Source organism: Fundulus heteroclitus, chromosome 21 (genome assembly GCF_011125445.2).
Source record: "Fundulus heteroclitus isolate FHET01 chromosome 21, MU-UCD_Fhet_4.1, whole genome shotgun sequence".
NCBI lineage: Eukaryota > Metazoa > Chordata > Actinopteri > Cyprinodontiformes > Fundulidae > Fundulus > Fundulus heteroclitus.
The window spans coordinates 29136632-29163442 of record NC_046381.1 but is presented as its reverse complement, the minus strand read 5'-3'; the positions used below and the strand labels follow the sequence as shown (position 1 = coordinate 29163442).

Below are 26811 nucleotides of genomic sequence, written 5' to 3'. Positions count from 1 at the left end.
TGCATCAACCCTAGTCGGTTGAGGTGGTTCAGAGATCGGATGAGCTTGCCTCCCATTGACACTTTTCCAGAAACCTCCAACAATGAGTAGACCTTGGTGGTGTGCCACCACTTGCCCTCATTTCCTACATAAATAATAACTGGCCAGTGTGGAAATAACCTCCCAATGCAAAACTGTATTCATTCATATAATGGCGTTTTCACAAAACCTCTCAAATATGCTTCAGATTAGTCATTTTGAGATGGTCAAGTTTGCTTTGGTGTTTGTCTCTTTTGGACTGGTTTTAGGATCAACTAATCTGGATCTACGGTAAATGAAGAAGTTAAGGGACTTATCAAGTGGGAAACATCTTCACAGGGGGTAACCTTTTAACAGGACCTCACTATCCCTTTGGATAAAAGTAAAACTAAAGCTGTGTTCACACTGCAGGTCTTGATGCTCAATTCTGATTTTTTTATTTTCTATTTCATTTTTTGCTGAAATCACATTTTTTTTTTTGCTGAAATCAATTTTTTTTGAGGTGGCTGTGCATACTACTACTACTAAATACGGCCGTCATGAGACGACCCACGTGCGCAGATAACAGACGGACATGTCACAAAGCAGCGCACTGTTTGCGGGAGTAATGGTGAATGCAGTTGTTTCTAGAAGTGTTCAATAAAGTTTTGTTAAAAGAAAAATCAAAGAAAAAAAATGCGGACGCCGGCCGGCATCTCTTTGTTATTATAGAAATCTGTTGAGCAATGGGTGCCGACATTATTAAGACCACATCTTAGCCTGATGAATTAAGGTAAGAAGAAAGCAGCACAGCTATTAACAACATTCTGTTACGAAGTGCTAACTGCTACTACTGTGTCTGGATGTGTAGTGAGAGACAGTGACGTGAAAGTTGGATAAAATGCGTCATGACCGTTCCAACTGCGGACGCTTTAAAAAAACTCATACGTATCCGAATTAGTACCAGATATGGAAGTGGCACAAATCGGATTTTTTGGAGGGTGAAAAGGTCGGAAATGGGCTGTTACCACTGCCGTGAAAAAGATAGATATGGGTCGCATCTGGGCAAAAACATCGGATTCGGGTCGCATTTCCCTGCAGTGTGAACGTAGCCTTAGTAGTCTGTAATCAAGTGTCAGTGACTCAGTGGGACACAGCAGAAGTAATGTAGATGTTTGAACTGCATAAGCAGGATGTCCAGCTGAATTGTATTTGACATATTTTAAAGCAGTAGAAGGATTTTAGTTTATGCACAAATTAAAGATAATTGTTTCTAAGATCTTTTGTTTAAAAGAAGTGAAACGTTTTAGAGTGGAGTTTGCAGAGTCATTAATGGTGCTCACAGTAGCATAACGCAGCTGCTAAGGGCTAAAGCAACTCATCTGGTTCTCATAAACACACTTTCCACCAGGACACTTTTGCTCTGACAAGAATTATGTGCAGTTGAGTCAATCAAAGGAAATAGTTGTTAGGTGATGTCATGTCATCTGTCTCGCACAATGTGTGTGCGCTGTAAAGCCACACACACCTGCAGATCTTCGGCCTTTTCTCTTCAGAAGACGCTAGTCTTGTTGTTTCATGGTTTCTTTCTTTCCAGCTATAAAAGTGCAGCTTTTTTTTTTTTTTTACGATGCAACATACATAGAATAAATGTTAAGATTATAAAGTAGGTTTTGAATGAGCAGTTTACCTAAAAATGTAACTATTTAAACATGACACCCTTTCTACATAATGAAAGCTTTACATTAAACGGCACAAGTACGTGTGTGTGGTGGTGTTAATTGTTATATCACACATAACTGGGTCTGAGCTTTAAGACATGGACATACACACAAAACAGATGGTTTAAGCCAACATCTGTTTAACTTTACCCAACTGGTGGAATTAATAAAGCAGCTTTCCTGCTCCATAATTTTTACCTTCAGTCAATGGTTCCAGCACAGAGTTGTTTTTACTCAGCATCTGGACTGAACAAACATGAAAGAAACGGTCCTGTAAGGGTTTGATCTGCAGCAGAAGCAACTGATTTCTCATCTGTTTGTTTTCAACTGCTTTCATCAACCGTTGCTTTGTTAAACAACACAAATTAAAAGGATTCTTAAAGATGTGATGGTGGAGGAAAATGGTAATCTAGATCTCAGTTGTTGTGCAACCATGATTGCTTGATTATTAATTTTAATCCCAATTAATAATTATAAAAAATCACTGTAGATGTAACTGTTACTAGACATTTGACCTAAAAGGGATGATACATGCACAAGCCTGCAGACAGTAATCATCCTGCACAAAATAAACATAAATGGTCTTTATACAAGTGTAAATGTATTAACTAAACAATTCACATGAGCCAATGAACTCTCCCCCTACTCATTAATCACTAAGAATAAAATGCAAATTGATCAATTGATACCTGATGAACAGACAGCAAAATGATGAATTATGAAAAAGAACAATTATGGACAATTAGGCAAAGATAATGAAGTTGCGGTGATCTGAGGAATAAAGCACTGATGAACAATTAATAGGCTGAACAATGCGGACCAATCACAGCTTCAGGATCAGATGATGTTTTAATGTTCTTCATATTGCCTCATATCATCAAGAGTGAGTGTGTCTGAGTTGAGTGGTGGCTAACTAGCTACGAGGTTAGCTACCATGGCCACCAGCAGAGACCGGTTAGCTGAACACACAACAAAACCACAGAGGACACATGAGCTTTTGGTTTGGAAACAGCGGCAAATTGAAGGCAAGGGCTCTAAAACTTGGGAGCAGCATGTTTGTTCAGGCAAAAGATAAAAGATGGATGAATAGCAGTTGAATAAAACAGTACCCTAAATGCAAAGACTGCTATGTTAGGCCAAATTTTCCAGATATCCTGGCTGAATTAAGCCTCGACTGGTTTCAGAAAAGCAGTAGTACATCAGTTCCCATGGCGATTTATGCTGTGCAGCTAGCCTGCTCCAGACCAGGCTACCTTCATCCTGGTGTTGAGTCAGTGGTCACACCGATCAGAAACCAATGCGTTTTGTCAGTGATTCCATTTTCTTATGTGTGTTCTGGTATTTTTTATCAGCCTGCATTAAAATACCACTGATACATATTGGTATTCAGTCAAGCACTTTTATCACATTACATTATGATGTTAGCCCAGATTATTAACTTCATAATTATCCATGTGGGCATTGTTACTGTTGAATTGAGTTTTTAAAGATTGATGTTGTTGTAAGTTTGACAAAAAGGCTTTTAATACACTATTGCATGAGTTGAGGGGATTATAGAAATGGCTGATGAAGAAGCGAATGTATTGTCAATAAAATCAGGTGTTACACCATTTTCCTTGCCCTGTCAGATTCTGACTCTAGAGGGCGCTGTTTCACCGACTTCTCCAGAACAATTGTAGTGCTGAAGTGCATTGACTCAATATGCAATCTCACAGCCCCAAAAAGGAAAACTATACGGCCTGGTGACCTAACTGTGAAGGGATAGAATGTTATTCTTTAAGATGATATCTTTTATTAAGACTTGATGATTTAATTTCATATCAGTTATCCTTCATTAACTTATTTCAATTAGATTTAGATTATATGCTTAATGTTTTTAAACAGTGTTTGTATTAATCAGTAATGCCACTATTAAAATCTGATATGAGGTCAACATTGTTTTGCAAAGCCTGTCTCCTGAAAAATGTTCATCCAATGCTTTTCTTTCAGGACTTATGTAGCGTCAGCAAAACAGCGTCGTCTATAGTCACAGAATCTGATAGGTTAGATAGGGTAGATGCAGAAAATGGTGTGACACCTGTTTGCCATATAAGTAGCTCCAAATACATCTCTTCATTTATAATTGCAGCAGCTTTTCCTTGAGTCTGATTTGCTTGAATTCGTCATCAGCCTCCATCAAAAAGATGAATTACTTAAACCTGGATAAAGCCAGGGTGCCTTGATCACACTAGGTTAATCCTAGCTTCAGCTCTTATGCTGGATTTCTAAATTCTGCTTTTGTTAAGCAGACCTCTGGATCCTTTCTTTAATCCCAGCTGTTAATTTTGCCCAGATTAAAAAGAAAAAGGGAACGTTCCTATAACCTGCGGCGTCTTTGTGGGAGGTTGAATTGTGCTTAGGCTGGAAATGCCGTGTCATGATTCAGATTCAATAACACTGGATGGCAGGCAGTTGGTTGGTCCACGTTCTTCGGCCAGCAATGAGGGAGGGCTGCTGGGTGCTAATAAAATTAAAATCATCTGAGCTGTTTTAGCTCCTTTTTCAAAGGTAAAATGGGAGAGTGAGATTTGCTGAATGCACAAACAGCTAAATCCTGAATGCTTCCTTAGATTCCTTTAGAGAGAGGGGAGTGTAAACAAAGCCTGCCTGCAAGTTGAGGCTGCACTCAGAGTTCAGGTCCGATCCGTTGTTAGTCTGCGCCGGGGAGGAAGTTACATGACGTTGCACTGTGGGTATATAACTCCTGTGACATCAGAGCCCCAAATGAATGCTGGGATGTACATTCTGTCAGTCTTTTCTGGTGATTATGGCCCAACACAAGTGATATAGAATATTCTGTCCAATAGCACATGCAATAATTAATGTAGAACATGCATGCGAGTTTCCATCATTAATAGGCTGTAGCGTATAGAAAAGTGATCTTTTATGCCCCGCTGCCATGCTTTCCATACCCACAGAACATTTGGTCAGTTAATATGAAGAGAACATGGCGCCCCTGATTTACTGCCCCATCCTGCTCAAAGGGCAAACACTGCATGCACCATAGCTTTCTCTATCTCTTTATTGGTGTGTCTGAATGAAGCTGTACGGAACATTAGAGCTAATGTCATCAATGTCTAAAGGACCCATGAAGCTCTCAATGTTGCCTTTAGCTCAACTCCAAAGAGTGACGCTGTGTAATATCTGAGGCGATAAATCTAGTTTTGTTGATCTTCCCTGTTTCACCCACACCAGGTTTTTGGGTTTAAAGGTATTTTTTTGCTGTTAATGTTCCAGTGAGGACAAGTTACCCAATGACCCAACAACCTCCTTTCTTTGTGTCCACCTCTTTTACAGCTGATGAAGAGAAGCTGGATGAACGAGCCAAGCTGAGCGTAGCAGCAAAGCGCTCTCTCTTTAGGGTGAGTTGCAGGGCCTGACCTTTGGACCGCTGGTTACTTTGAATTTCATCCTGCTTTCACATACACAGCTCCCAGACGCATGATACAAAGATGAGCTGTATCTGATGTTGCTTTTTCACTCTTTGGGGATTCATACATAGGAGTGTGGATGGACTAAGTGCTCTTCCAGTGCCAGGTGTCCAAAGATTAGATATTGTTTTAGAACTTAACCCTGCTTTTATCTTCTGCTGTGTTCTTTGTTCTCTAACAAACCAGAAGGCTTTGACAGAGCAGCTGAATTTATACTGACTCTAAACTACACAGTGGCTGACATTTTTTCCTAACTAGATGACTTCTGAAGGCATTTGGCTTTTATGTTTGGTTAGCAGAGTAAAAGGGGCTGAATACAAATCAATGGTCAAACTTGTTATATTTTTTCTTTCAAAATGCATTTAAAACCTTATAGTTTCTCTGCCACTTGACATTTAAGGGACTACATGCTGTAACTAACCCATAAAATCCCAATAAGTTTGTGGTTATGTGACAGATTGTGAAAGAGTCAAGTGGCTAACACAGCGGTTCTCAACTGTTTTCTGTTTCCCCCTTTTGAAGAAGGAAAATGTTTCAGGCCCCCTGATCCCAACGAAATGGGTAAAAAATGTAACCTTTAATTGTTTTCTGGTTTAGTGCATTAAAGTTGTTGTTCTGACGATGACCTAGAATCCCTTTTAAAATTTACTAAAAAAAGCACATATACGGGTTCATTTATACCAACCGTTTCTAACAACTAGCATGGCAGATATTTTAATATTAAATAAAGATTCAGTTACATTAAGTTTTGTACTTTTTTTATGACTTTATTAATAGTATACTATAGATCGTACTACTGAATGCGGGTACAGAGCAAAGCGGGTGCTGTTGTCACATTTAGAATGATTTAGAAGGTCTGTATTTTCTGGTCAAAAAAAGCCAGGTATGTTCTTGACTCCCCCTGGTAGCAGCTAAATTCAGCAATAAAGACAGTTTTCACTCTAATCTTATTTTGCAGAAATGATCAAATCTTATTTTTCCACCATATTTTGTTCTTATAGAAGACGTTCCAACAGGGCCTATTGTGTGGAGCGGTACTCCACTCATTATTAATAATCTCCTATGTTTATCCCAATGGCTCTTGTCCAGGAACTGGAGAAAAGCATTGATGGAGGACTTCCCAAACCGCGGTCCAGGAATGCAGCAGTGGAACGAAGACTGAGACGGGCACAGGACCGATCGAGGACTCAGCCTGTCACCACTGAGGAAGTAGTCATAGCAGCGACGTGAGTGCTGATGTTAAACCTACTCTGATGCTAAACTGCATCACTCAGTCTTCCAAGGAGGGTTAGAGTACCAACAGAAGGGAAGGAAGCCTATTAAACTATGCTCAGCCAATCCAAAATTTAACAACAAGAGGACATCAGGGTCAGTGTTTTTGGAAAAGCATCCATGATCTCTGAGGTGGATGCTCTCTGACTGCAAGGTGGCTGTGTGTCAGGAGTATTATCTAAAGATGAGAACCACTAAACCACTGGAATGTAGTTTTTCATCCAAGCTAATTAACATCTGTTCAGGAAAAACTAAATTTTTTGGACTTTCATAATTTTCAAATAGAATTTGAAAAGTTTCTTGCAGATGTCTTTACCATACCGTTACAACCACAAATCTGTTGTATTTCATTGGCTTTTATGTGAGAGGTCAACACAATGTGTTGACCTCTCACATACGACCTCTCAGCGTATGTGAACATATATTTTGAAGTCTTGCCACAGATTCTCAAATATTTAGGTCTGACTACACCACTAACACAAGAACAAGATTGATCAGTGGTGTTCAGATGTTTTGACACATGGACGAAAACTGTTAACTTGAAATTACAGACGCACCATTTAGTTTTTTCAGTAAAGAATAATTAGCTGAGCTTCAGTAAAATAGTGTAAAATAATGGAGTGTGATGAAAGGCTGAAATCATTCAAAATCTCAGCCTTGAAAGCCATATGCATCAACTGCTATCACCGGCAGGCCACATCTGTACCATGTGTTTAACTGTGGTTGCTGGCTGCCCACAATTATTCTGAGGGCCACAAATGGTCCACAGGCCACACTTTGGACACCGTGATCTAACACATCCCATTGCGTCTTGTGCTGTGCATTAAGGCTCTTTGACCTGCTGCAACATGAACCTACACTCCAGCTGACTAAATGCGTCAACCAACCATTATTTCATGGTTAGCAATGGAAACCACAGAGGAAAGAGCAAACTGTGAAAAGAAATCCCAGAAAGGCTTTTATTACATGTGTAAATCAGAAGTAAAAGTGCAAATGTCCAGATAACAAAAAAAACTTAAAAAAAAAACATTAATTTATTGCCGTCTTAATTGCCGTATGACCCCCTCTGTTGGTTTCTCATAAAACCCTAATGAAATATATTGAAGTAAAGTGAAAAAAAATTAAAAAGTAATGTACTACTTTGCCAGGCACTATATATTTATCATATTTAATTAATACATGTGTCCCCTTTCTGTTCTCTTTACCAACTGTATGTGTGTGTGTGTGTGTGTGTGTGTGTGTGTGTCTGTGCTGCTGTCCCTGACCTTCATCCCTGTAGTGTACCCTCTCATGTGCCACAAATGACTGATCAGTCTACTGTAGCACGTACTGATAGCCACACCCTAGTTTGCACCAATGCCCTTCCCTCTTACAGGTACACAAACGTGTGTGCACGAGCATGAAAGACTGAATCAACCTGAGTTGTCTAACTAATGTATTCTGTATGATGTACTAAAATTGCTATGCACACTATTTAAGCTTTGATGCCCTCCGGTGTAATCCAGGGAAATTACAAGATTAAGTAGGTAAATGACAAATGGGTTGTACTTTGTCTGGTGGATATGAATCACTATGCATGTGTAACATCTCTCAGTACCCTTGAAAACTTTTATTTGACCTTGTTTGTAAAGAAGTGTAACATGTCGAATGGCGCTTGCCTGCATGAGCCTCTTTATATTCACGGCTTACCAGAAGTCCCCTTTTCTCCTTGTTTCTCTGGTGTTGTCTTTTCCTGCAGCTTGCAGGCCTCCTTACAGCGTAGCTCGATTGGCCAGCAGCAAACTCGGGGTTCTCAGGAGGCCCGAGGCTCAAAGCAGGCACCTACGATGGAGGGACAAGTCGAGATGCAGAGTCAAAACAATGAGGAGCCGGATGTTTGCACCCTCAGCCTGGCAGAAAAGATGGCACTGTTCAATCGACTCGCACAGCCGGCAAGCAGAGTCACCCGTACCCGAGGCGACACCCGCCAGCGCAGGGCCCATGCTCGCTACCAGACACAGCCCATCACCCTGGGAGATATGGAGCAGGTGGGTCAAAGTCTAATGATCAATCTGAGTGTTTATGCTGTTGAACTAACACTGTTTGACTTGATTAATCCAGAATGATAGATTCTCCTTTTTTCACCACATGGCCGATTCATTGTATCACCAAAAGGGAATAAAATAGAAAAATCCCACAATCAAGCATTCAAACAAAGTGCATTTAATACCAATTTGAAACCTTGGGGAGGATATTTTTCCAGAAAGACATTTTCTCTGCTTTCTTTACAGCTGTTTAAATGTTGAGTGAGAATACAGAGTTTTTCTAATATGCTTTTAAAAGTGAAGATTTCCAAAAGCGTTGGTGCGTTTGTAAGGTTTACCAACCTTTACCAAGTTTTGAAAAACCATGACGTAGCAGCGTACTTGGCAAATTCCCACTGTTGATTATGTCTAACTTTATATTTAAGTGCTGAAAAAAATCGAATGAGAAGAGATGGTAAACTGTGAAATAAGTCTAAAGCTATCATTGCTGTGGGAGAATCATTACTGTAGCACTGATGTAACCCTTTGCAGGAGGATTTTCTAACCTTTATTTATACAGGTTCTTTCATTTTATGTCCAAGATCTGGTCTTGTTTTTATTACACACACAAAAAATGGTACAAATAGTTAAAACATGTATTCAGATTTAATAAGCTACCAAAATAAGACCTAAGAACAAGAGAGCAAGATGTCTAAATTTCCCTTAAAATACATATACGTTGTCCCAGAAGAATCTGGATGGTTTCGGATGCTGCTGTAGCGCGTTCTGTATTGATGGGGCAGGGTAAGAAAATTCCCCACTATTTGAGAAGCACTGACATAGATAAACCTTCAGCTGCCAGTCTTACGCTGCTGTAAACAGCCCCTTTTACTGTATTCTGCTGCACGAAACTCTAGTGCTGATGACCTCTGCACTGACCGTCAACGCGCGGTCATAGCACCAACAGTGGTGCCAGTCTCATTGGTCTTGGGCCACAGCTTCAGATGTGTTCCAGGGAACCTCCTTTCTTACAGAATAGGCACAGTGAGGTCTCTGCCAGGCCTCTGGATGGGCCGGGATGGACATCATAGACAGACTAAACCAGGAACTTGATCTGATGGGACTCAGACATCCACATCTCCATACATGATATTTTCCAGTCTTTTGCCATCTGGTCCACACCCGATGATGCTGCAATCCACACATACTATCTCTGCATGCCTCCTCCATATCAGTTGGTGCTTTTTCTTTCTTTGGGCCTGGTTGTAACTGGGCATGCCCGTCTAAATGCCACCACCACCTGCTTACTGTGCCCCAGCAGTTATTCAGCCTGATCTACTGCCTCTTGAACTTTTGCAGTCCTGCTGGTTCTGACCTCTCTGCCAAGGATACAATGCTGTCATTGGAGTCTTTATATAGTAGCAACTCTTACTTGGGACTCAATAAACCTTTTATCGGACTACTCTGGGGTGAAGAGTAGTCTAATGAAGAGAAACCGATGTTGTGGTCACAGTCAGATCATCCATAAATACGCTGACTGTGGGCTGCCGTGTTCCTGACTTGGTGAGTGGTCCTCTAGACTCCACGTCTGCTGACTCCACCAGCATCATGGCCAAGGTGAACAATAATGCCCTTGTCGAGCTAAAGAAATTCAGATATTTCTGTTCCGAAGGTGATGCTAAACTAAGAGTTGTAATAGTCATAGCCATTGATGTGATCAAGACGGACAACGGCTGGGTCTCCTCTGTGTTCACGTGCCTTGTGTTAAGCTGGGGGATCAACCCTGTGTGTTCAATGTATCCTGGCTGCACCTCTGTGCAGAGGGGTCCATGTTTTCCTCAGGAGAAATGCATGTAGCAAGAATACTGAAGAAGACTTTGCTATTAATGCTGAGGAGTCAGATGACTCTGATCTGCTCTATGGTACTTAAATTTACCTCCTTTGGAATCCGCACCCACTCTGCTTGCCGACACTGTTCCGGGACCTTCCTCTGTATGACCCAAACGATTCTCTATTGTATCTTCAAAAGCCTTCACCACCTGGTTCTGTTGCTCGTGAAGGGTCTGTGAACTGTGTTTAATCTGGGGCCAGGCTCCTCCTGTGTCTCACTTGTACAGCATTTAATTTTTGCCTGGTGGATCCTCAGGCCATACCACTTCTTGCACACTGTGCCACATACACAAAAGGCTCAAATTGTTGTTCCTCCAACAACTGTGTGTGAGACGACAGTTGCTGTAAAATGAGGTTTTACTATTTTTAACAAGACTAATTACAGCGTCTAGATTTTAAACCCGCTTTTGCATGTTGTGTTTATCATGATTAGCATTAGTAAAGCCGATTTATCAGTGTGATATTTGGAGAATGCTGATACGTACCTTTGTAATTTCCACAAGGCTGGTCAACGTTTCCATATCCAACATGTTCCATGACAGAAGTTGATAGTTTACAAAGATATAACAATTTTGGCCAGACTCCATTCCTTCCTTTCATCTGCTGAAGTTCCTACTTTTCTGCAGCCCGGATCGACTGCAGACTTGTCTCTACATGAGTTTAAAAAAGTCCACTTTTAAACTAGAGATCTGCTAATTATCAAATAGTTTGTTTAGCTCTGAAACACAACAATTTTTCTCTATCAAAATATTTTTTTTATCTATCTTTAAATAAGTCACAAACTACTTTACTGTAAAATGAACTCATTCTAAAAAAAAGAACCAGGTTACAAAGCTGTCTTTCCTTCGTTGGAAATCTAAAACTTAAGACAATGTTGTGCAACTTTAGTTATAACTTTACTGCTTATCGAATAGTTTTAGAAAGCTGTCCTAATAAACCTCTGGTTTCAGATGGTGATGGCAAACACTCCATATTTTGGATGAGCAGGAATGAAACAAGTGTTGTAGTGTGTGCGTGTTTTTTGCTCCAGGAGCTCTCAGACACAGACAGCAGGGATGATGAACAGGAGCTGTGTGACAGCCCAGTCGAACAACTCCAAGTAAGATTGTTCAGTCGGTACATTTGCATCGAGGATGACGGTCTCTTCTCAGAAATGACTGTGCATTTCACTGTTTCGCTCATCTGTGTTGGTGTGATGGCATTGTGAATGAGCGGTGCATGGCCGGGCTTCTGATAAAGTTCTGACTCAGCGCTCGTCATCATCCGTCTTACTGTAAAGCATTGGTGCTGTCTGCATGGGTGATGCTGCCAACTGCATTCCACTAAAGCAAAAGGAGTTAAAAGGCAGCTTTGTGGTGGCGAGAGGAGCTGAAAAGGGCTAGAACTGCAGCATCGTTTTGGACTTTCAATCTTTCTATGGATGTTTGCTGTTGCCTCGCAGTGGCTGCTCAACAGAAATGTCAGGTTTGTGATCCGTATTTGTGATGCATTAGTAAAGTCTGGTGTTGTGTTGGCGTTAACTGCATTGTGTGTAGGGAGATGGCTTGTGATGTGGAGGACAGGCTGCCCTTTGATGCTCAGGAAGTGTAGCGAGTCGGTCCGGCTGTGATAAGTCAGCGGGATTGGTTGCCTGTGTGAGCACTTTGTCCAAACTCCCCTTCAGCTGTTTTAACAAACTGACCAACGTCTTTGTGTCCTTTCTTCTCTTTCTACTTCCCGGTTTAATAGCTTCAAAATGGTGCAGAAGCTCTGTATGGACACACTTCGTCCTCCTCTGTACTCGCAGCAGGAGCCACTTTTTCCTCTGACCATGCCGGAGACATCCACATTGCAAGCGGCGCTGTCCATACTGAAGCCAACCCACCCAGCTCCAACAGGCCCCTGCTTCACCGCCCCCCTGAGGTCCATGCCGTGAGGTCACAGGACACCTCAGACCACCACATGAAACCCATCTCAGACCAGGGGGAAGACATGAAGGACCTGAAAGTGGGGAAGAGGAGGTTGCCCTCTCCTGAAACAGCAGCCAGGCAGGCTGCCCTGCCCCAGCCCCAAACTGGAAGGGATAGATGGTGGGAGGAGGAGGAGGAGGAGGAGGAGGAGCAACGCTGGCTTTCCAGAGGTGGGGAGGAGGCAGCTGTTCAGAGCTTGGAGAGCCACAAAGTCCAGGAGAAAGAAGAGCAGAGGCGGTATCTAAGGGAGGAAGCACAACACTCGGACAGTCACAGGATCAGAACCATCAGTGGAGGTAAGAACAAAAGGCCGGCTCTCTATGACTTGTTTCTCTTCATGTTTACATTGTTATGTAGCTTCATACCCCCTGACTATGTACAGAACATCAGTTACACTAAGAAAAATTGTATGAATGTTAATTTTTTTGTATATTTAAGGGTTGTTTGATTTTTGAGAGAACAACAAATGTTTTTTGCCATATATTGGTATTGGAGACTGGGATGGAAAATACTGATTTGAGAAACTTTTATGATATCTGAACTTTATTGGACTAACGTAGTAAAACATGAGGAAAAAATATACCTGCTGAACAGATTATAAGATGAAGTTTTTTAAACCAGGTCCATCTTGAAAGTTTACAATGTTTGCAGAAGTTGGCGGTTTTTTAGCAAATTTGTAATATACCCACCCAATTATAATTCTAGTTAGATGTTTAAGCTCTGTTCTGTGTAAAACCTGTGGCATTAGCTTTGCTGCATTTTATATTGGCAGTCTTTTTCTATTTCATGTTGTCTGTACATTGAGTGCAACAAGATTGTAACCAGATCAAATCAGATTGGTAAAATGTCCAGCATGGACATTTTCCAGCTGCAGATTTTCTGCAGCTGGCACCTCCCAAGATCACATTTAAACTGTGAACAACCTTCTAAGAAACAGATGTGGTTGTGTATAAACTGTGTTGTCTGCCTAGACTGGACATCGGTCTACTTTGCATACGTCCACTCAAGCTTTGTATGTCAGAAGTTACAGCAGTGTAATGGGTTATACCTGAAGCAGTGTGGCTGTGGTCCATTGGTTTAACAATATGTTGTCATGAAACGCTGTAAACATAACGCTGTGACAAAATAAACAGAACATTTTCATCAGAAAAGTTTGTAACTCATGGGGAACCTTAGTAAGTAAATGTAAAAAGTGTTTTTTTTTTGTTTGTTTTTTTGCTAGCAAATACTCTTCCATGCAAACAAGCTAATGTAAGACAGGTTAAGTTTCACCAAGCAGTCAGCCATCTCTTTTCTAATCACACATCCTGATAGGGCTGGGCAACATGGCCAATAATCAATATTGCAATATATTGAGCAAGATGACGTTGGTTATTGTCATAACTTTCGGCGTCAAAGTTTGGGTTTATCGCGCAGGCCTGTGTCCTGATTAGATCTTGAGAAAGTGTGACACTCGTTGGTTTTCAGTCATCCTTTATGTCTAAGCAGCTGTCACTTTAAGGTGTGCCTCAGGGTCTTTATACAGCCTGTCAGTTTACTAAGATACAAGTCAGATAAACAAGCCGTCTCATAGTTTTGCAAGTTGTACTTGAAGGGGAACAATTGCGGGTTTTTACAACGTTGGATATTCGATTACAGCCGTAGGAGAGACATGAAACTTAATGAACAGTATCTGTGCTGCTTTAGAGAAGCAGGTGGGAGCCTCTTGGTAAGCAAGAAAGAAACTCAGCATCTGGTGTATAATCTAATCATTGTTCATTCATCTGGGTAAGAGCAATTAGTATTCAAATCTCTGTGGTCATGATAGGATAGCTCTGCAGTGCTGCGTTATTCTGAGTCCACTGGAAATTTTGCAGGATACTCCTCATTTGTTTTTTTTTTGTTTTTTTATCTTTGAGGCATCTGTGGTAGAATTTTGGCATTGGTGTGCTGTCAGGTTATTGATCTTACTTCCTCTGTCCATTTGCTCTCACAGAACTCCCGGACTCCACTGTGATAACATCCAGAGACCCATTCGGATCGCCCCCAAGCGAGTGTGGGCCTCTGGCTGGGGGGCAGTCGGCGTGCCTGGTTCAGCCTGATCCTGACGAAGAGATGGGTGACGTGATGATTGGCCGACACATGTCCATCAGAGAGAGGTAAGAGCTGCACAGGGGTCAGTATTGGTATAGGTTCATATTCTCTGAATTGTTGTGCACATTGTGGATTAGGGCTGGGTCTTTATCACATTGTTTTATCGTTATCGTGAAAAATGTCTTACAAGAATTTGCATTTATCTTGACAACGATAAATTCCAACTAGTGGTGTCTGGGGGAAGAAAAAAAAAACTGCCAGTAGTGATAGGATTACTTTTTCTATTTCCTCCACTGTTGGTTTGAGAGCATCAACAAAATCCATACATTTAAAGATAAAATTAAATGCAGTTACTGTGTGCAGTTAGGTGATAGAAATCACAATACTTCATGTAACCAGTGTCCTGATGAAGCATATGTTGAATTTAATTTTAATATTATATTTTTAGATGATTTTTAAGGACAGTATTTATGGTTATTGGGCTATAATTGACATGCAGTCACAGCCACACAGTTGCATAAAAACTACTGCAAGAAGCTGTAAATAGTCTTTTATCACTTTTATTGTTATCACATTAGCACAATATACCACGATAAAATTTAAAGTCTGTATCGGCCACCCCTTGTGTGGATAAATTAAAGTTTGTTAGTTTCTCATATGATGAATGTTAGTTTAGCTTTCCAGGCACTTTGGCACAGGACTGGATTGACAGGCAGGTTTACATAAGTGTAGTTATGTCACACTGAGGCTCAGCCTGTTGATTGGAGACTAAGCCGACAAACGATCAAGCTTCAAATCGATTGGTGACATAATAGAATTGCGTGTTACCGTTTGTTAAAAGCGAGTGAGTGCGTAGCGTGTCCCAGTCTGCCCATTATTACACATTTCACTGACTCTTTGGAAGAGGGGGAGGGCCACAGTGGTCCTGAAGTGGTCAAAGCTTTAAAGGCAGGGACTCTGTCCCAGAGGCAGCTGATGACAAAGTCAGTGCTGCCTACATCCTGTTTTTGGCATTGATTTGGGGGGCGGTCTGGGACAGAACAGGATGTGTCCTCAGTCTGTAACAGAGGGCTGGTTGTGAGGAGCATGCCGCCTTTCTTTCTGCTCTAAGATAAGTCTCCTCTTATGTGAAATGGGACCCAAAAAATATACCCTCTGTTGTTCACTCCTTCTCATATTAACCATCCATTGTCCTCCAAGTCAAGATATGTGGACTTGCATAATATTCTCAGGGTATGACAGCCTTATGTGAAAGCACCATGGTTTTACAGCACTTACACAACAATGTAACACTAAAAGGCATACTGTCTTCCTGTTGCTTTTATTTAAAACAGAAAAGCAATTATGCCTAGTAATGCAAAAACTATAGTGGGCTAGTTTGATACACAGACTTAAGCAAATGTCTGTTAAATTCAGGAGTTAAGTGCTAGTAATTTTACCTTAAAGGATCCTATACAGTGCTGAAAAGTCCTGGGAAGTTATTTTCTCATCTTCAAAGTCAGGATAGGAATGGAAAAATGTATTAAGTTGTTTTCCTGACTTTTTTCCTTCTCCCATTTTCATAAGGACATGAATGCAATTCTCAATAAATGCAATAGACTTTACATATATTGATATTTAACTGAAATAATTTTTAGTATTGCTTCTTCAAAACGAAATATTAACATTTCCCCAATATTTAAGTTTTTGATTTCCTGACTAAACCAGTCATTTGAAACGATTTAAAAGCTTTTCTTTTACTAAGTCTTGGAAAGCTTCAAATAATTGTTCAACTTAAACAGTGGTCCTTAAACTTTGTCTGGTAAAATGTCACACCAAACACTAATTCTTTCATTTTACATTGTATTTATCAATTTATTTTATATTGCATTGTTTGGCAAATAGAATAACGATGCCATTGGTCCATAAAATGCTCCTTTAAAAACAATCGGCATTTTGTTTAGGACACTAGTCCTTATTTAAGAGTCCTTACAGGTCCAAAAGTTGTGGAATTGTGAACTAACCCGAGATCAGTCCTTGAAAAGAAGAAACCAGTTTCAGCACTGTTTTTGGAACCTGTACAATATATATAAGATAAGACCCAATTACTTCCCAAGCAGCTGAGGGTAAATATTTTGTAACCAAATGTCTGTAGTGTTTTAAAAACTCCAGGAAAAACGTATGGATTCTTAAAATGAAAGTGTAGGAACTGTAAAGCTTTTTTGTTCTCTTTATTGAAGGAACACAACTTTACAAACTGCTGTTTAAACGGTCTGTTCAGGCAAAGCTTTCATTTGGCTACAACAGTCATGGTGTGGAAACATTGAGTCCTTTTATTCAGCTACAGATGGTAATACCAGCAGCATTTCTATCTATGTTTTCAGAAAACGGCCAAACTTGACATCTCAGTAAATGACCTCCAGGTTGCCATAGGAACTATTTTGAGGAGCGTTTTATGTGTTCAGCAGCAAGTTTTTTTTAAAACCTTAGTTTTGCTACAGGTAACCAGTCCGTGGCTACCACTCGTGTTTTAGCCTTTTAAAATGTAATTCCTTTACTATCATGTTTAATAAACACCCTGGTGAATGATGTTTTTTCTAACTCAGGGAACTCAGGTTTAGTCCAGTCGTGCTCTAGCTGTCTGCATTTTGCTGATCCTCGTTACAGTTCTCTGGAGCTGCAGCAGCCAGATTACATGCTGACTGCTGGGCTCTGCTCCGTTTATCCTGCTGTAATGAGACTAAGAGGCGCGTGGGACCGTGCCTGTTTTATGTTGCCACTAACATGTGCACGGTGTTTTGGAATCATGTTTAACCTCAAAGATTTTCAGACGGTGGTCGGACTCATCTCTGAGTTTGCTGAAGAGGTTATTTGCCTTATGTTCTGTTGATTGATGTCCATTTAAACACAAACTGAGGGCCTTGAATAAATATTATCACCACGTAGGAAATTGGTTATATAGAGGTGGCAAACGTGCTTCTGCTCACCACAAAACCTCTCAGTAAATATACCCATGTAGGCATGTGTACAGATTTACTATCAGAACTACTATGGTTGTGTTTACTGGTGCTGTTTTTGTCTTTGTTTTTTGTGATCGCTTCAGAATCAAGCAGCTGTTTACCAGTTCAGAGTATTTTCTGCTATATCAAGAGGATTGTGTATAGTTAACGACGTTTAGCTTAATGTATTCTGTAAGACTGCATTAAAGTTAGTGTAAAAGCAATGCATAAAGGGGGAATGTACAATGTAAACATTAAATAAAATGTATTAGGTTATTAACATTGCCGATCTTAGATTAATATAATGTTCTTGAAGTTCCCTGAAGTCTTAAAGTTGACCTAATGAAATTTACAGAAACTGTACTTAATATAAATCCTTTCTAAATGTAAGTACTTGAGTCTTTTTAAGGAGCAAAGGGTTGTGCTACAAAGCATTTTTCAAAGCAGCCTATAGTGAGCTTAAAGTGTAGTTTTATTATTAAAGTTGATTTCCTTGAGACCAAGCAGCTTATTGTCTCTGGTCCCTCCACCCTCTGTCTACCCTCAGAGTCGCCTTGCTAAAGAAGAGCGGTGAGAAAGACTGGAGGAGCAGGATCAATAAGAAGCAGGATGTGGCGAAGGCTGCTGAGGATGAGCAGCAAGCTCAGCTCTGGGAGGTGGAGCAGAGCTTCAGGAAGAAGGTAACCACCTCACTGCTGAGTTAGCGCTTCAAAGGGCCAGCCTTAGAATCGCCTGTCATTTGTTTAAATGCTGCAAATTTATATGTGCTCTTGTTTTAATTATTACTGCAGCAGTGACATTTAGTAGTGCTGCTGGCAAAAGTGATTTGGTCTGATCGTATGTCTCATTAACATCCATCAGTCTGTATAGACTGGTCATAAAGAAAGCTTTGAGGAGCGTTTGTTTCTGACATGTTGAGAATTTAAGAGTCAATGAAGTATCAGACCATTTAATGACTTTTTGTAGAAAATAAACTTTCATTGTCATGCGGTAATAACTCTGAATATCTCCAAACAGAGAGGTTGTGCATTGTTAATTTCTGTCTTTTGAGCTGCTTGGTTTTCCTCTTCTCCGTTTTATAAAAAGCTGGTAGATGTTTTGTTCTTCTTGCCATTTGGCCCAAACACTTTGGGTCAAATGGCAAAGCGGCAAAATGTCCTGCACCCAGAGCTGAGGGCAGCATGGTAATGTTGGAAACCTGCCAGAGCAAAGTATACTTTTTTTCCTCAGAAAACTGCTGAGTAAGCTCTTTGCCTACCTGTGGAGTCATGTGATGCTGATTTCTATCTGTCCTGTTAAATGTAGCCTGTTTTCTCCTGCTGGTCTTTCTTTTCTGTCCACTGAGCTGCATGTTGCATGTAATCTTTCATTGTCTTCTTCCTGTTTGCATGTCTTTGACCTTTAAACAAAATAAACCATGTTTCTGTCCCTGCATGTTTACTGTTTTTCTGTTTCACCATCATCATTGTGTTTTTTTTAAGGGGGTTTTAGGACGGGCGCCGTACACGTAGCTCTCTGTTTAGACATTCTCTGCAGCTGCTTTGGAACAACTCTTCTTGTTTCCAGCTGCTTATCGGTGTTTAGGCAGCTCCACCCGGCAGCTCTGCGGGTAAATACAGATTTTTTTCGGTGATTTAAGGTCAGGCTGTGTGTGTGATCTGACACACTGTGGCAAACCTTTTATCGGATTTAACAAATGGCCTAATTTTTAAATTAGGGGGTGATTTAATAATTGATGGAGGTTGTATGCAGGCTAAAGGGAAGCACTGTCAGACTTGTTTTCATCCTCCCATTCATTCAGACCAGTAGATGTCATGCAGCATGTTTCCTGTGTTAGAACAAAGAACAAAAGTGGGGATGAGGTGGAAAAAAACATCAGCAGGACTTAATAGGATTCTGACCCATCAATGAAGCAAGCAATCCACGGCGTGAGAGCTTTCAGAAAATGTCCCTTTTCTTCGACTGCTTGTCTGTAGGACGATGAAGCCCTGATGATGATTGAGGACTTTGCTGTGTCCGACCAGATTTGGGTAAGGCCAGCGTCCAAGACCTCTGTGACCTAAGCACTCTGCGGGGCCAGTTATCGACTATATTCAAATCAGAACCGTGATCAAAGTTTACAGAACTGTTATTTCTGTTTGGATGTGCTAAGAAAAACCTGCTGGAGCAGAAATCCAGCCTCGCAGAGTGTGTGTTCAGGTGGCGACGGTACCATTTTATTTATGAGTTGGTTCCTTTTTTATTATTTACATTCAAGTTGACAATTTTCTACACACTCTGCTTTTCATTATATCACTGCACTGTCTGGTGAGATTGGGGTGTCAAATCGTGTTGATATTGTCAGGCTCACACTGTTTTCAATGATAATGTTTACAGTTTGTTCTGACATTAATCTTTTCATAAATTTATTGGAAATGTGTTTAGGATGTTAGTTAGGATGTAACCTGTGCCATCACATAAGAAATTCTTAAGACCACGTGTGAGCTAAGAACAAACACTACTGATAATGTTTTAAGAGTATAATTTTATCAATCCCTTTTCGCTACATATCATGAATTAACCCAAAATTAGGATTCATGCTAAGCATGCACTATGTGAATGTGAGTTTCCTGTGTTAATGTACCTGGAGTTTATGGTTGCTGCAGAGAACTGAAGGAACTTTTAGCATCTAAAACCAAAGATTTTATGCACTGGAAACGAAAAGCCACAAATACTTTCCTCATTTTGTTTTAATTAACAAAAATGTTTGATCTATATATAAAGCAGAGATGCATGTTTTTATATCAAAATGTTTGGACAAGGGAAGATTTTCCTATGCTTCTCAAAAAATGAGGCTTACATCAGTGTGCATGTTAGATTTAAAAAGAAATCCCTATTAAAAATCTGTCATTTACGAATAGACCCCGACCAATACCAAATCCCTGTTTGATATTTCCCTCCACTGCCATGTTTTTGAAGCAATAAAACACTTTGCACTGCATGGTCTACATTAGTATTGGAATTGTGCCCAATTCAATCTACCCTCCAATGTCCTTCATGACACAGCAGTCTTTCCTGTTTTCCTGCATGAACACAGGGTTATAGTGTCCTGGTCTAAAAACATCAACGCTTTATTTGGTTAGAAAGCTAAATGTGAATTGACACATGTAGCCTTTAATAAACTTAAGGTCTGCTTCCTTTGTCAATGTTTTAATGCGAGGCTAAAGTTAGCATGTTTATTTGCTGCTTTGATAGACGTTTAAGAATTTACTTTGTAACGTATTACATTGCAGTTTCAGCTTTGCATTTGTAGACAGAAGTCATTAGCAAAGGTTGATTTCCTGCCTCATTAACTTTCCACTTTGCTTTGACATCATAAAATCTAACTATTGTTTCAGCTGCTCTTTTTAAATTGGCTGCACAAATCATGGCTGAACCTCCTGTAGGGTACAGCTGATGATCAGACATTGGTCCATGATGGGGATCCAGATTTGACTTTATGCAGGACTCCAATACCAGTCCATTTAAAAAATAGCCTTAGTTGGGACATCCCTAATGTATTAGAATAATTTCCTGCTCTATCCATGGCTTGAGTAAGTGCATAACAGTGTAAAGGTTTGCTGCAATCAAACCTTTACACAATTACTGGACAGGTTATCCTAAAGTTCATTCCCAGTGGGGGGTCAAACTCTAGAAATAAGATCTACTCTACTAGAAATGTCTTTATAGTGCCTTTTATCAGACTTTATTTCCCTTGCCAACAGTAACCAACCAGGTTTCAGACTTTCAGTTATCAGCTTTATTTTTCTGCCGTCCTCTACATGCATGTATATTTCCTTTTTCTGTACCTGCTCTAGAAGCCTGACGTTGCTGCTACGTTCTCCTCTCCTGATCATCCTTTCCATCCCTCCCCTGATGACACAGCCAGCCAGGTAGGCAATACCAGCAAGTCTTGTAGTCTGCATGCCTTGCTTGTTTGATGGCCTGCCTGCCCTTAAACTTTATTAAACCATTGTCACCCATACACACGTCTAAACCAAATTCTGAACTGCATCAGTTTCTGGAGAGGAAATAATCCACTGATCGCTTCACTGGCGCTGCTCTGTTAGCTTTACTGCTTTTATAGGCAAACGCATTGTTGCAGAGGCACATAATGATCGCTTGTCTTGTTGGCTGTTTTGCCATCTAGTAGTGTCTGCAATGTTTGTCATTGCAAAGACAGCCTCACGGCCCCTGCAGCTTGAGCTTCTTATGCAGATTTTAGATATTTTCACCCATATCTTCATCCTCATCTGTTGATGTCATCCTTTCCCTTACATCCATCCGTGTGATTGTGAAGGCCACCAGATCACCCAGACCCTTGCAGGTGGATGAAAGACACCCCTGGAGAAGGAAGGTGACCCAGTCAATATATACAGTCCTCCCATCAAGCCAATCTTCCCAATCCCTTTGTTGTTTCTGGTTCTACCTGAATAATTAATTGGCTCTTACTCATTTGAACATTAGATTTTACATCATAGGCCATGTTTTAGGCACTCCTTACTAAAGATGTGTTGTAAATAAATCTATATTTTATTGAATTTGCATAACCTTACCCTGAAAATTCCAGACAGTTCAAATGGCTTTTAATTGATGCATTTTTTTTTTGATCAGACTCTCGAGGAACTGCTAATTAGTAATTATAGACATTCTTTTCCTTATGACATTTCAAAAAGGCTAATTTCTTTCAGGCACTGGATGACGACATATTTTTTTTCTTGCTATAATGCACTGTGATCGTGGGATGGTAAGAAAAATAGCAACAAAGTTAAATCTTGGTTTCCCCAACTACCATTGGATGCTATTGACAAGCTGCCCAGTAATTTGTAAGTCAAAAATAAACATGTGACGTTTGTAAAACTCAGTTTTCTACCTCTACAGTGAAATTATCTATAAATATAACATGCCCATAGTAAAAAAAACTAAATAGGATCAATTTCAGTTCCATTGACTTTGTTAGTACTTTTTTGTTGTTGGCGGGACATATCAAAGGCAGCGTTAATGAATCTCTTTTCAGTTCGCTTTTGCAGTTGTTCCTAAATTTGACCTCCATCTGTCTGTTGTGCTGAGTTAAGCTGATGAACTGTTACTCCATGTTTTCTCAGAGAACAACAGAGGCAGAGATGGAGAGCCAGAGCATGGAGGCTCACATGTCCATCCAGGAGAGGAAGCAGCTGATTGAGGCTCGGGAGGAAGCGTGGAAGACCACGGGCCACGGAGCTGCTAATGACTCCTCCCAGTTCACTGTGGCTGCACGAATGGTGAAGAAAGGTCAGAGGGCAAGTTGTAAACATGTCTACAGACCTGAGGGGGGATTTTTAGAGTTTGTCCAATACACTCTCAACAATGCAAATGATCTAAGCATGTGATTCCAGTTTTTTATCATGCTCTAATTAATTAAGTTGGTGTTTTGGTCTTCTGTGTTCCTGTAGGGCTGGCCTCTCCCTCTGCTCTCCACTCCCCCCTCCAGACCAAATCAAAGAACAGTCTTGCTGTCTCCAAACCACAGGAAGGTCAGGCTTAATGTTTTTTTTTAATACCCCAATGAACACATTTTCCATTTTTTTTGTTCACTCTGCTGCTTGCGTCTCTGTTATGTAACATTGATGTCCTGTGGTTTTTTTTTCCTGAGTTAATTGAATGGAATTAGAGATGCCTTCAGCGTCAACCTACTGTTTCAGTTGGATAAGTACCAAATACCCTGCCTGATAAATCCTCAGCTATCATTAGACGCATGTTCCAAAACAAATGTTGTAGTTAAAATATTGAATTGTATTGAATCCTGTGTGTTGTGACTTTAAGTGATCGAACAGACATTAATTCAAATATAAACTTTTTAGATATCGGTTCATTCAGCATTCCAGAACGGGCAATAACTGTTTTTGTAGTCTTTCTGGCAGTCTCTGATTATTTATATAATTGAACAGCTCTCACACATTACTTGGCTGTGTGTGTGAGAGTACTACCTGTATATTGGACTTTTTTTTATCAACGTAATTCCTTATGAAAATGGCATTTTAAACTGGTTTTATAGTCTTGTATCAGTGATGCGATTTAGCTACCACACTTGGCATTACTAAAGCAGCAGTCTGCATGTGTATTCCCTAGAGACTGTGTAGTTTATCTTTACCCTAATTCTGAAATTTCCAAAAGTCTGCCAACATTTCCACATTTTTGCTAAGAGAACAAACAGATAACATGGAGAAACGTTCTCTGTTCAGCCTTCCTGTTATGTGCTGAAAGTCTTTTTCTCTGGCTGTTTAAGAGTCCTGCCAATTTCTCTGTGTATGTTTTATTGAAATGTTTTAATTGGATTGCAGTGGTTATTTTAATAGTGATGTTGTATAACTGATTTTGTTCTTTTTCAAAAGACATCGAGGAATTTCAAGGTTTATTCCCTTCTGTTTTTCATGATCATACAAACAAATGTCACCAACGCAAACATGAGATTTCTATTGGATCGTAAAGCTAAATAGTAACTAACGCGTGGGATGGTGTTCACCGTGATGAATGAAGTTCATTTTCACAAGTCTGTGAACATTCACTTTGCCATTATTATTCATCATGCTCAGTTATTATTTATTCAACATTTCACAGGTTTCTTAAAAACTGCAAATGGTCTGTAAATGTGTGGTTTGTTCAAACCTGATGTGTGTGTGTGTGTGTGTGTGTGTGTGTGTGTATAGAGATTAAGGCAGTGCCGGATCTGAAGCTGGAGTCGGACACAAAGCTAGAGAAGCTCGAGTCATTCCTTGGAAAGCTCAACAGTAAAGGTACGACCGAAATGAGATGCAATTTTAAAGCCAAGTTGACAAAGTATTTCTGCACAAGAATTTATTATAAAAAGTCAGATTTTGTTGATGTGTAATATTTGGAACCAGAAAAGCATGTCCAGCAAAATGAAAACATGCAGGTGTGTTCAAGCATCCCTGTTTTGTCAATCAGTGCCTGGACTGCCAGAAGCAACCATCACTGTCACTGAGAAGAAAGTGAAGGAAGTGATGAGCCTTGAAGATGAAACTTTTTCCAAGTTCTACCGCCATGTGGAGGAACTTCCTGCCAACATCAACAAGGTGGAGATAGACGACGACTTTGATGCCATTTTTGACCCCGAGGTGCCAAAGTAAGCTTCAGCTGTGAGGAGACGGGGCTTTAAAAAATACACAAAGTGAGCCAAGAGTATGAGACGCTTTGACCTTTTATCTCTGAATTTCTAGATTGACTTCAGCGATGGTGCAGCACAGGAGGGCGGTGCGCCCAAACCGCAACGTTCAGTCATCTAGGAACCCTCTGAAAAAGCTGGCTGCCAGAGAGGATATCAGGCATGAGTACACGGAGCAGAGACTCAACATCGGCCTGCTGGAGAGCAAACGGATGAAGGTGGAGAAGAGTAAGGATGAGTCATGACTTAGTGGGAGTTGGTCAATTTTCCTGCTGTTTATTATAAGGGAATGCAAGTTCATCAGAGGTTCAGGCTCTGGCAGGCAAACATGAGTTGCACAACTGACAAAAATAAAACATTTTTTCACCCCGTCTTGCTTTTCTGTTGCATAATCCGCCATGTTTCTATGGGTGAAATCAGCTACAAATGACTAGTTTTATCATGCATTCATCCGTGGACTTGATGTTTTCTTTATTGCATGTCTGCTACTGAGCTTTTGACATTTTCTATGGAAAAAAAAACACATTTTGATGTGCATTGTCTGATATTAAATGGTCCAAGAAACATACACAGGCTCTGTAGAAGCTGCCCACTTGTTGATCTTTTTCCCCGACTGCTTGTTTGCCAGCTGCCACTGATCTGCAGCTTCAGAGAAGTGTGCATCATGTAACACTTAAAGCTCGTTCTGCTTGCTTTACAGTTTACAGCTACTCATGGGCGTGTTTGTCTCGTTCATCCTGGGGCTCTTCAGGGTTCATTTGAACTGATGATGCAACACACTATACAGACTGATGTTTTAAAGCCTTTAATTGTGTAATTATGATGATTTCCCACTTACAGCTATTGAAAACACAATATATCTAAGATTAGAATATTAGACATACTACATCTTAACACTTTCATATGTGCTTAAAGGTTATTTTCAAAAGTACTTTAATCTGATCAACAAGCCTCATCAGAAAAAACATTCTAATTCAATATGCAAATGAATTGGGCGTAACATTATGATGAAGCTAATGACCGTCTTTGTCTCTACAATATGACGCCTGTTAAGGGATGCCAGGCAGCAAATGAACATTTTCTCCTCTAAGTTCATTTATAAAACAGTGAAATTGAGCAGCACCAGAATTTGAGTTTGACAAGGGCCTAATTGTGATGGCAAGACGACTGAGTCAGATAATTTCTAATACCAAAGCTCTTGGGAGGTGTTGCTGGTCTGCAGTGATCCGTGATGATCAGAAATGGTCCAAGCAAGGGAAAGATGAGGTGAAGCGCCAACAACAGGGTTATGAGTGGCCAAGCTTCACTGTTGGAGATGTGGAGAGTGATGTTTGGTCCAACAGTAGCTCAGTTGTCTGAAGGTAATTCTGGTTCTGATTTAAGGTCAGAATGCACAGTCCACCACTTTTTTTCATGGGAACTGTATTCACTAATGGTTGCAATATCTTTTAGGAAGATAAGCCCCTTTTTACAAAGCAAAAAATGGCTCAGTATGGTTTAAGGAGCTTGAGGTGTTAAATTACCCTGCAGATGTCTCGGATGTTCAGCCAATGAATTTTTGAAAGCATCTATATGCTTCTGGTATTTTTATTTTTTTCTGGTATAATTCTGGCTGCATATCCAAATGTGATTATCTGGTGTTATGTCTGCGCCGTCTCATCTTTGTGCTTCTTTGTTCTCTCTGCAGTGAACAAGAACTCTGGATTTTCTGAAGTGGCTCTGGCCGGTTTGGCAAGCAAGGAGAACTTCAGCTCCGTCAGCCTGCGCAGCGTCAGCGTCTCTGAGCAGACGTCCAACAACAGCGCCGTGCCATACAAGAAGCTCATGCTGCTGCAGGTCAAAGGTCAGTGAGGCGAGGATGCAGCTCTGAATGGACAATCCTGCACTGATGACGTCTGTTTGATGTAACACTCGGGTTCATTATGCAGTTTGGAAGAGCGAAGACGAGGCTTTTGATTTAATAAAGTCTGGAACGGTGTGGGAACAAAACAGGTGGATTATGAAGGGAAACCGTACATCGCCAGACTTTATTCCCTATCCAGCATTTTCAAAGTTGTTTCCATCCCTCCCATCCATTCATCAAATCTGTCCAGCTCTTTGGCCAACATTCATTAGTCCACCCTGTTATCCACGCTTACATCCATTCATAAGGCATCCATCTATCCATTGTAGGGCTGGGTATTAAGAACCTCGCAGTTCAATTGCATTTTCATTCTTTGGTTCACAATTCCATTTAATTTTAATTCACTATTGATTTAAATGTTTAATATCGACTTGT

The 26811-nt window shown here is 40.4% G+C and overlaps 1 protein-coding gene across 18 annotated transcripts in view; it reads left to right on the top strand.

The window, feature by feature from the left end:
* Positions 1-26811, top strand: part of svila (supervillin a) — a 94877-nt gene that overhangs the window by 54535 nt on the left and 13531 nt on the right. For 9 of the 18 annotated variants that reach the window (XR_004927476.1, XM_021320807.2, XM_036125510.1 and 6 more), the window contains 17 exons: positions 5055-5119; positions 6278-6414; positions 7740-7835; positions 8199-8487; positions 11384-11452; positions 12082-12598; positions 14278-14440; positions 17901-18033; positions 19330-19383; positions 21190-21264; positions 21672-21728; positions 22477-22642; positions 22804-22884; positions 24058-24144; positions 24317-24494; positions 24589-24761; positions 26221-26376. Coding sequence is in view for 17 of the 18 variants with exons in the window: in XM_021320807.2 (XP_021176482.2) it covers positions 5055-5119; positions 6278-6414; positions 7740-7835; positions 8199-8487; positions 11384-11452; positions 12082-12598; positions 14278-14440; positions 17901-18033; positions 19330-19383; positions 21190-21264; positions 21672-21728; positions 22477-22642; positions 22804-22884; positions 24058-24144; positions 24317-24494; positions 24589-24761; positions 26221-26376 (2496 nt within the window). In the remaining variant the exon portion in view is untranslated. The remainder of the gene's footprint in view (positions 1-5054; positions 5120-6277; positions 6415-7739; positions 7836-8198; positions 8488-11383; positions 11453-12081; positions 12599-14277; positions 14441-17900; positions 18034-19329; positions 19384-21189; positions 21265-21671; positions 21729-22476; positions 22643-22803; positions 22885-24057; positions 24145-24316; positions 24495-24588; positions 24762-26220; positions 26377-26811) is intronic. The other 9 variants (XM_021320804.2, XM_036125512.1, XM_021320809.2 and 6 more) reach the window with 7 other exon arrangements.